Source organism: Phaseolus vulgaris, chromosome 10 (genome assembly GCF_000499845.2).
Source record: "Phaseolus vulgaris cultivar G19833 chromosome 10, P. vulgaris v2.0, whole genome shotgun sequence".
NCBI classification, from domain to species: Eukaryota; Viridiplantae; Streptophyta; class Magnoliopsida; order Fabales; family Fabaceae; genus Phaseolus; species Phaseolus vulgaris.
This window is the reverse complement of record NC_023750.2, coordinates 33256288-33266516: the sequence shown is the minus strand read 5'-3', so window position 1 is coordinate 33266516 and position 10229 is coordinate 33256288. Positions and strand designations below refer to the sequence as shown.

General features: G+C 32.8%; 2 protein-coding genes across 2 annotated transcripts; one reads left to right on the top strand and one right to left on the bottom strand.

The window, feature by feature from the left end:
* Window positions 1-2105: 2105 nt before the first annotated feature.
* LOC137817944 (glyoxylate/hydroxypyruvate reductase HPR3-like) lies at window positions 2106-2542 on the top strand. Its single transcript, XM_068621169.1, has 2 exons — window positions 2106-2355; window positions 2442-2542. Exons 1-2 carry the CDS (start codon window positions 2106-2108, stop codon window positions 2540-2542), a joined length of 351 nt encoding a protein of 116 aa, XP_068477270.1.
* A 627-nt stretch (window positions 2543-3169) lies between these two features.
* Window positions 3170-8669, bottom strand: LOC137818311 (UTP:RNA uridylyltransferase 1). Its single transcript, XM_068621647.1, has 6 exons — window positions 7487-8669; window positions 6860-7231; window positions 4613-4836; window positions 4366-4429; window positions 3784-3980; window positions 3170-3596 (listed from the first exon to the last, which is right to left on the bottom strand). Exons 1-6 carry the CDS (start codon window positions 8555-8557, stop codon window positions 3386-3388), a joined length of 2139 nt encoding a protein of 712 aa, XP_068477748.1. The 5' UTR covers window positions 8558-8669; the 3' UTR covers window positions 3170-3385.
* Window positions 8670-10229: the final 1560 nt, after the last annotated feature.

Below are 10229 nucleotides of genomic sequence, written 5' to 3'. Positions count from 1 at the left end.
CGAAACAATTCTATTAATATTACGTTGTTTTTTAGTGAAAATGAAAATGGACTTTTAAATAAAAAAATTTATTTTTACTCTTTAGGTTAAAAAAAGACTTCATTAAACCCAATTAATTAATTTGTGTGTTAGGACACGCCACACTACTTTACACACGACTATTTACACCATACACGGAAAAACACAATGATAAAAAGAAAATAAGAAAATTTTCTTCATTACTATTGAATAAATATATTATTGAGGTATTTTAAAGTGTATTTATACCTACAATAATAGCTAAAACCAAATTTAGAATCTAAATAATTTGTGGTGCAAGATGAATTGAACACGAGGTAATTGAGTGCAATAAAACATTAAATATAAACCAATATTTAGAGCAATAGTAACTAAATTAGAGACCATTTTAAAAACTAAAAAAAATAGTTTCTATTATTGTTAAATAGTTTCTAAATTGGTATCTAATTAGCAACCAATATTTTAACTACCAATTATTTAGATTCTAAATTTGGTAGCAAAAATCTTGGTTGTTAATTAGATACCAATTTAGAAATCATTTAACAATAATAGAAACTAATTTAGAAACCAAAAATTTATTTAGTCCCTAAAATGGTCTCTAATTTAGTCACTATAACAACTAATTATTTTTTGTATCTAAAATTGGTTTTTATTAAGTGTGTGAACATTCTTCTTATCTTTGTTGTTTGTATTGTTTCTCTAGCACCACTCATAAAACTAATGATCAAATTGTCACAATAGTAACACTACACTTTTCTTTTGTCAAAATTCTTTCTTCCTCTCGGTACTAATTTCCTCACAGTGTCACTACCATCATTAACATTATCTTAAAATTTTAAATATATATTTATACCACCACATCTACCTCTTCTTAATCTTCCTCTTGACCTTTTACTCAATCCACCATATCATTTATTCTTGTTTTGGCTAGTTCTAACTTAAAAGGCTTTGTTCAACAATCTTTTCAGTATTCTTTCTCTCAGTCACACATTGTTCATGTGCCTCCAAAGGATTTTGTAGTCATAACTTTAAGATCTTTCGATTCTTCAATTGCAATCAGAATATGATCAAATTGAAAAGTTAGAGTTCGAAGTATCTTTTTCAAAAAGTATCTTTTTCAAAACCTTGCAATCATCTATACTCTTGTCACACGCTCACATTACATTGAACAAAAATTGAAGTTTGTTGAAATGATTTCTTGACAACCTCATCAACTTCTTGAAAGTCAAGAATTGCATGCATCTTAACTCACCAATCATCATAATTCTTCTCATCAATATGGACAAATTTATCTATATACTTGAAACACTCACAACAACGTTTCAACATAGTACTTGTCTTTTCACACCTTTGAATACCAATTTGTTAGGACATGACACAATATTCTCACATATTGTTGTTTACAACACACATGCAAGAACACATTGATAAAGAGAAAACAAAAAAGAATATTCTCATTACTATTGGATATACATTATACATGTATTTTAAACTATATTGTATAATTACAATGACAAGTTAATTCAGTTACAAAATGTTTTGATTATTACAATACGTACATAAATTAGTTATCAATTAACTTAATAAATACTTTATAAAATGATAACAACAAAACTCCTTCAAAAAGTAAAGCTAAGAAAGTTTCTTGCTTTGTTTTAGTTAAATTTGATTGTAAACTGAATTTCACTTCAATTTAGCTTTGAATCTCGATTTGAAATAAAAGGGGAAAAAACTACTTACAAACTAAATTGGCAGAATAAAATTCAATGAAGTTTAAATTTATACAACTTTATCCTAGACAAAAAATACATATATACTGGTGTAACTTTAAAATCTATTTTCACACATCTGCATGAAGAATATAAGAAGAAAAAAATGAAGTGAGAAATAAAGACATATGATGTGCAATGTTAATTTGTTTTGTTTACATACAAGAGTATGGTACTGGTTTTGGTTTAGTTTGTTTGAAGCATTGATGATAATGATGGAAATGATGTTTGTGTCAGTTAACAGGAAAAAGAGTTGGAATTGTGGGCTTGGGAAAAATAGGGTTAGAAGTGGCACAAAGGCTTGAGGCTTTGGATTGCATGGTATCATACAACTCAAGGAAGCAGAAACCCTTTGTTCCATACCCTTTCTATTCTAGTGTTGTTGACCTTGCCAGTAACAACAACGTGGTTGTTCTGTGTTGTGCCCTGAATGACGAAACGAGGCACATGATCAACAGAGAAGTGATGGTGGCACTGGGAAAAGGAGTGGTTATTGTGAATGTGGCAAGAGGGGCTGTGATAGATGAAAAACAACTCTTGAGGTGTTTGATGGAAGGGGAAATTGGAGGTGCTGTTTGGATGTGTTTGAGAATGAGCCTCTTCTCTCTCAACACTTTTTTTCCTTGGATAATGTAGTTCTATCACCACATGCAGGTTGTTCCACCTTAGAGTCTTATGTTGCTATTTGCCAACTTCTGGGACGCAATCTGGAAGCTTTTTTCTCCAATAACCCTCTCATTACTCCTGTCATTTAGTTTCTTCACCAATTTTACTTCCTTTTCAGAAGACAAATATTAGGTTAATGTATATACTTTGGTTAAATTTTGTTATGCCATTTTCTATTTGACTTTTTATCTACAAAAAAGTTGGTTTAGATAGAAGAATTGGATTGATATTTCACAATAATATAATGTGCATTTAATTTCACGTCAATTGAACAAAGATATATTATTCACATTTAAACTAAAACTACTTTAAATGTATTCTATTTTTTTTATATCAAAACATGAATAGAGTTCAAACTTTAAACAAGTATATAAATTTAAACTCAAACTGTTTGCATAAAAAAACCAGCACTGATGTGTAAGTATCTCAATGGTGATGATACTAATTATTAATAGGATTATTATATTCACAATCTTTTCCATCTTTCTTTTCTTATATTCACAAACTTTACAATGCACATGCGTTTGTGGAGATTGGGTGATTTTTCATTGAAAGCTTTCTGGGGATAATGATTGGTAGGTAGTGGGTTCTCTTGAAAGCCCCATTAATACGTATGTAGAATTAATATTGATAGAATATGCATGTCATAACAATTAAACCGGGATCAGAAGAGCAAGAAATTGATAGAATAATTTCATTGTGATGTTGGAAGCAGGTTGAACGTAACACTGAATTCTTGCCTTTGAAATAAAAGATTAAGATGGCCAAAAAGTTCTTTACATTGAGGATGAAATATAAAAGCCTAACTAATAATAAATACACCTATAAACATGAGACTAGGTTAATATACGAGAGATGTGGTAAAAGAAGGTTTACAAGCTGAGTGTCCATTACCTCACCTATAAAATCTATATCCAAAACAAAACAGTAGATCAACTGGGAACATAGGGCTCAAAAAGTTTAAAACATGGATTTGGATCATTCTGCATAACTTCAGCAGCACGTTCAAACTCTTCCCTCAGAACTTTGATGCTATATTTATCAACCACTCGCCCTAGATCATGAGATGTTTCAAAAGGATCCTCTATACATATCAAATGCCGATCATTGCCAATCCTTCTAGTCCAGTCCTTCTCTCGTTTGCTACACCAAAATAGAGTATCATATATTCAGTTAAATAAAATAAAATAAAAACATCTCTTGAAATATTATAACCTCAGCACAACAGATTTAAATGAGCAAAGCATTACCCAGTTCCTATGATTTTGTTAACAACGGAATGGAACATAAAAGGGTATGACAAATATTTAGAGATAACGAGTTCTCATACCTGATTATGCTTCCTGTGCGTACAGATATAACAGTATTTGCATAATCATGACAATATGCCCAATAATGGAAAAATCCCCGCACAAGCTGAGCAATTGTTTCCTTGTTATGGCGACCAAAATCACTAAGTTTTTCAACTTTATCAAAGAAAGCACAATGAATATCATCCACAGTCACAGAATACGTTGTCTCCATCTCCTGTAGAGAAAATAGTATTCAATCATTAAATGTGTTTAATGATAAAAAAAATTATTCCATTCACTGGCCACGCAATTGCTAAAGTGGTTTCCTCAGTAAGAAGTGATTTGCCATTAACAACTACAAGACTTTGCCACAGCACAACATTTTGAAGTGGTTTTCCAGCTAAATGTATGGAAAATGATAATGAAAAGAAACCTAGAACTCTTGGTAAATTAATTTTTTCATTCTGTGGAAAATGGAAACACAAAACAATTATGTTCAGATAAAAACAAAAGGGTTGCTTCTGAAACATAATAGCATAAACAGTGACATTCGAATTCTTAAAAGGCTAAATAATATATCTGACATAAAGGAATACAAGAATGAAAACTGAAGTACACACCTGCAAGCATGGAAGGATAGCAGGTCTTCTCATTTGCAAATAATGAATGCACATCAAAACATACCTGAAATTAAAATCAAATTATTATGTCAGGGAATACTGTCCAGTCATCACATTTAAATGAACTTCAATTGTTTGATCATGTCTACTTTGATTTTGTAAATATTAGCATAGTACCTTGCCAAATTAGGTAATGAAGACAAAGCAAAATATTTTTCAACAGAAATAGCATCAGAGGTTAACTTACGCATAGCTAGACAAAGTCCCATGGTAAGTTTCATTGACTCTTCTTGACTTAGCCCAATGTTTAATAATGAAAGCTAGCTGCCGCAACCTTGGATCTATGCGTGCATAATCCTGAAGAAGCTTTGTATTCACAACAGCTAGAAGATTGTTAATGCATATGTCACAAGAGATTCCTGTCACTGGATCCATGAGCTTTACTATTGGAACCCGTGCACGCGTCAATGCCTACAAACAAACTCAAATTAAGGACTCAAGAAAATTTCATTTCCATTTAATTACTTCAATGTTTCCAATAGCAAATAGACTCTTCAAAAGAAAAATGGAGTCAGTCAGTTACCATTCATTTTGTGTAATATTCCAATTTATTAATCCACTTCCTTTTCCTTCTTTATGATTACATAAATTTATTTCTAGGTTTCAAAAAGATTGGCCATCATGCTTTATTTACATACAACACTTCTAACCATTGCATTTTCTCCATCCAATAAAAATCAAACAGAAAAAACGGATTAGAGATGCTGTGGTAATAAACTCTAAATGCTGCTGATCCCTGAAATGCTCCTTTTACCCGTCCACAACATGTGTTGCTTCATTGTGCTCCCTTATTGCCAGTCCCCAGTCCCTTTCCTTGTTTTACCCGTGCTACGGCTGGGTAGTTTTCTGCTGGACTCTTGCTTTATAAAAATGGTAAATAAGAAAAGGGAGCCCGATAGTACTAGGAACTATTGTGAAAGCCTTCCTACAAATAGACTAGAAGTAAAATGTAAATATTGTTCTCATGCTTGTTGGGTGGCATAGGGAGGATGAAGCATTATCTTCCTAGAACAAAGTTACTCCTTGTCCTAGTGTTCCAGATGAAGTAAAGGAAACATTTGTCAAGCTGCTGAAAAGTAAAAAAAAAAAAGAGAAAAAAAAAAACAAGAACAACCCTGATTGTGCAGAAGTTACAAAAGAAGTGGCAAAAGGAAAGAATGCTCTCCAACAAATGACAATCAATGCATAACTGCATTTATGGTAATCCATTTCCATTTAATCTTATAAGGAAGTCCCTCTTAGATCAATGTTTACTTTGGAGCACATGCTACTAAAACTGAGGCTAAAGCAAGTGATGAATCTAGTGTTGAGTGATGGTACATTTTGGAGATCAATCTATGTGATACAACTAGTAAAAATGCTGAGGCTTGTAGATAGATGGTTATGCAAAACCAGCCATGCCATAAATTTATGAAGCAATGGATAGATAGAGCTAAGGATCAAATTGCTCAAGTTTTCCAAAAGCAAGAAAAGGGAATAAAAAATGTGTGGAAAATTATTTGGAATTTGCAACTACATAGGCCACTCCATACAGCAGCCTATAATCTCAATCCTAGGTAAGTTAATTACATCAAAATTTGTCCTACTAAGTATCACTTATCCAAAACATTTCATAGAATGGTTTTAGATGCAACAACAAGAGTTGCAATTGATCAACAACTTGAAAATTTCAAGAGCTACTAAGGAGCTTTTTGGACATATATTCTCTCATTACCTTTGTAAAGATATTAAGTGGTACATGCTCATGTGATCCAACTAGTAAAAATGCTGAGGCTTGTAGATAGATGGTTATGCAAAACCAGCCAAGCCATAAATTTATGAAGCAATGGATAGATAGAGCTAAGGATCAAATTGCTCAAGTTTTCCAAAAGCAAGAAAAGGGAATAAAAAATGTGTGGAAAATTATTTGGAATTTGCAACTACATAGGCCACTCCATACAGCAGCCTATAATTAAGTTAATTACATCAAAATTTGTCCTACTAAGTATCACTTATCCAAAACATTTCATAGAATGGTTTTAGATGCAACAACAAGAGTTGCAATTGATCAACAACTTGAAAATTTCAAGAGCTACTAAGGAGCTTTTTGGACATATATTCTCTCATTACCTTTGTAAAGATATTAAGTGGTACATGCTCATGTTATCCATGGAGAAGTTTTCTGTGAACAGTAACTATCAAAAGCCCTAACAATGTCTGCCCAAACTATTTCTTTATTATTTAAGACAAAATTCAAGGACAAACCCCCATAGCAAATTTCTATTTTTTTTTATTTATAAGCAAAGTCATTAAATCTCCTTTATGGAAATTTCTTAGTAAGCTTCTAAGTACCTCTGCTTTCTTAAAAGTTATTGAACATTTCTTTATATGTGCCAATGAATGCAAACCATCAAGATAAAAATGGTAATGCAAAGAAAGCATGAAATTTTCTCACCTGCACATTCTGCAGATTATCTGATTGAAAAATATCCGCCAGTTTCATTATAATCTTAGCTTTGTCCAAGTCTGCTTCCTCAATAGCAAGGCAAACATCAATGTCACTTTTAGAAACACCAAACGAATTAGCACATGATCCATAGAGATAAAGCTTAGCTGCTGGCCATTCTTTGCTAACTAATTTCTCCAATAATGCCACTAATTGCTTTTGCTTCAGCTTTTCTTCTTCAGGGGGTATTAGAGACTCATATATTGCAAGGAAAGGAACATTAAAAACATCAATATCCCTTCGACAAACTATCTGCCTTTTGTACGTTCTTGCTCGCTGGCTTAGGATCTGCTGCCCTCTTGAATCCGATGATCTAGCATCCTGATAATAAATGCTACAAGTGTAAATAACAATCATAATTTACCAAAAAAGACTGATGAACCTCACAATTTGATCACTGGTAGAGAACTGTAAAACTAAACAATCTATCTAGGTTTCCAAACAAACGTATTATCAACAATAATGGATACTCAAAGTACTTAATGGAATTCAGTTTAAAAATTAGCACTTAATAATGATTTACAATAAATAACTAGTTAGCTACCAGCAATATTATCAACAAATATAACTATGGACCTTCTCTCGAGTGGCGCGGCGTTGCCTTGGATCAGAGTCATCCTCTACCAACAATGAATCAGCCAACTGCTCCCCAAGGACATCAACATGAGCGCCACTTCCACCAGTCTCATTCACTACACTGGAATGCAAGTTACTCCCAGCAGGTGGCCCAGGGCGATCAAGCTGATCAACAAGCCCCATTTCACGAGCTACATTGCCTCTAACATTGCTCCTTTCACCAGACACCATTCTCACACCTTCCCTCTTCCCATACAAGTTCTCAATCCTACCTCCACCACCCATTTCACCACCCCCCACCCTACCATCTTTCCTACCCTCCAAACCCTTCCCTCTATTCCTGTTCCCAAACCCTGGTGGAACCCTACTAGCCTCATGAGACAACGACCCACTAGCCGTATAACCCTCAAGTCCTCTTCTTTCCCTGTCCACAACATCATGATTAGCCTGAAGAACCACATTCCCACTCGAATTTAAAGTGGGGTGATCGACATGCAAGTTCCTGTCAAGCCCGTTGTACCCTCTGTTGAACTTCAAATTGAGCAACGAGTCCACATTGGGAGAAACTTCAGAGGCAGAGTACGCAACCGTGGGCAAAGACCCGAACTGCAGCTTCAGTTCTTGCTGCTGGACGAAACCATCGACCTTGTTGCTCTTTTCTTCTATGGGAAACCCTAGTTTTCGCAGATCGTGGGTGAGGCCAGCGTTAACGTTGACGCCATTAGTGACGGAGTTCGGGGTGACGGGGAAGTGGGTCCGAGGAGGGGGAAACGGGTTATGGGGCAACCCGAAAAAGTTCGGAGGGTAAAGCGGAGAAGAGAGAGTATGGGACCAAGGAGGAAATTGGTGAGGGAGAGGGAGGGGGTGTGGGTGATCGGCGCCGGCGATTGGCCACTGCGGAGCGCCGACGGGGATCGTTGGACCGACGACGGCAACTGCGGGATCTATCGCTGGAGACTGTTGCCGCGGGTGGGGGTGGGAGTGGTGGGGACGTTGGATGAGAGAGAGGAGGAACTCACCGCCGTTGGAGGGCTGCGGCGGCAGTGGCAGGTCACCTCCACCGCCGTTCATGGAGGCGGGTGGCGGCGGAGAGAGGGTGACGTGGAAGTTGTGTGATTGCGAGGGAAGAGAGAGCGTTGAGAGAGAAAGTAAGAGGAGAAGTGTGGGAATGAGAGTGTGTGTGACTTTAACTTTATATAAAGCCAAAGAGTTTTTATTAATATGATTTTTCTTTGCTATTATTTTTTATTATATCTATTGCTAATCTTTTATCTTATCTTCTTGGTTTTTGATAATAAAGGAGATAAATACAGTAACTAATTAATCAATTTATAACATGTTACTCTTTTTATGTAATACACAGTATCTGACTTATTACTAAATATTATTAAAATTTATATATTCAAAAATATTATCACCTATCATCACCAATCTAAATTCTTCATAATAATTAAAAAAACATTTTGAAGAAAATAAATTAACAAATTCGATTAAATAAGCAGTATGTATGGTTTTTCTAAGAAAATATAATAAGAAAGATCAAATATTCTGCAATAACATTGTAAACTTTGCATTATCTTTAATCTTAAAAAAAATCCTTATTAGTGAAAGATTAAAAGTTACTCTGAAAATATATAATTATTAAACACGTGAAATATCATGTTATCAATCAACAAGAAGGTTTTACTTTTAAAGTAACTATTGTAAAACAAATAAACTTATTATATATGAATTGATTAAATAGTAATATCAAAACTTTATATAATTAATACATGCCAATGAAATTCTACTTTTAATCATTAAATAATAACATAATTTCTCTTTTTCAATATAATAAATGTATATTTCAAGAAAGAACTTTAAAAATACTTTTATAAAATTAACAAAATAAAGCATTATTAAATATGTTTTGGTGTGAATGACTTAAGGAATGTTAATATTTTTTTTATTTCTCTATATTAGAAGATAAAACACAAATTGCTCTATTTATTATTGGTAAGGACAATGTGAAAAGTTACTCATAAAAAAACATTAAAAAATTACATGTATTATATTGTATGGTTTGAATGAAGGATAGAGGAACTTAGGGAAGAAGTTATATGACTGGGTAAGACTAACTTTATATAAAGTTGTTTGTGGAAAGTTTGGATTGTGTGAGGAAAATTCTAGAGTAATTTTTTAAAATATTTTTTTTCTTCTAATTCTTATCTTGTTTCGTTGATATTTGATATCGAATTGTTTAATTATCCTAATAAATGAATATCTAACGAATTTCATTAAATATTTTTAATTAATACAATAATAAGATATTTTTATATTTTTATATAACAAAAAATGGACTTTGATTTAGTGCACTTAAGAGTATAATATTAAATAATGTTTTCTCCAAAAACTTGATATAAATTAAATGTTTTTAAATAAATAAAAAGTTATATTAAAATTACTTTTATAAAACTAATTAAAAAATTTATCAGTTAAAAAATAAGATATATAAATAGTTATTACATATTTCAATTTGTTATTGATATTCTTAACCTCTTGACTTGTATAATATTCCTCATCCTAAAGTTAAGTATATAAATCACATGAAATCCTCACTAAATCTCTAACTTGTGTTTGTTTTTCATTTGTATATATATTTAATATTATAATAAAAGTAAAAAATGTTTATATTATTATCATAAAAAATGGATAGTAAACATGACTGTTTGAATTCAGTAAAAAAAGCATAAAGAAAGAAACA

Excerpts from the sequence above, each read along its gene's own strand:
- LOC137817944 (XM_068621169.1), top strand. The coding sequence starts at position 2,106 with ATGGTATCATACAACTCAAGGAAGCAGAAACCCTTTGTTCCATACCCT. Across the intron at positions 2,356-2,441 it reads GATGGAAGGGGAAATTGGAG|GTTGTTCCACCTTAGAGTCT; the intron begins GTGCTGTTTGGA and ends CACCACATGCAG.
- LOC137818311 (XM_068621647.1), bottom strand. The coding sequence starts at position 8,557 with ATGAACGGCGGTGGAGGTGACCTGCCACTGCCGCCGCAGCCCTCCAAC. Across the intron at positions 3,981-4,365 it reads CTATCCTTCCATGCTTGCAG|GAGATGGAGACAACGTATTC; the intron begins GTGTGTACTTCA and ends TTTTCTCTACAG. Across the intron at positions 3,597-3,783 it reads CGCACAGGAAGCATAATCAG|CAAACGAGAGAAGGACTGGA; the intron begins GTATGAGAACTC and ends ATTTTGGTGTAG.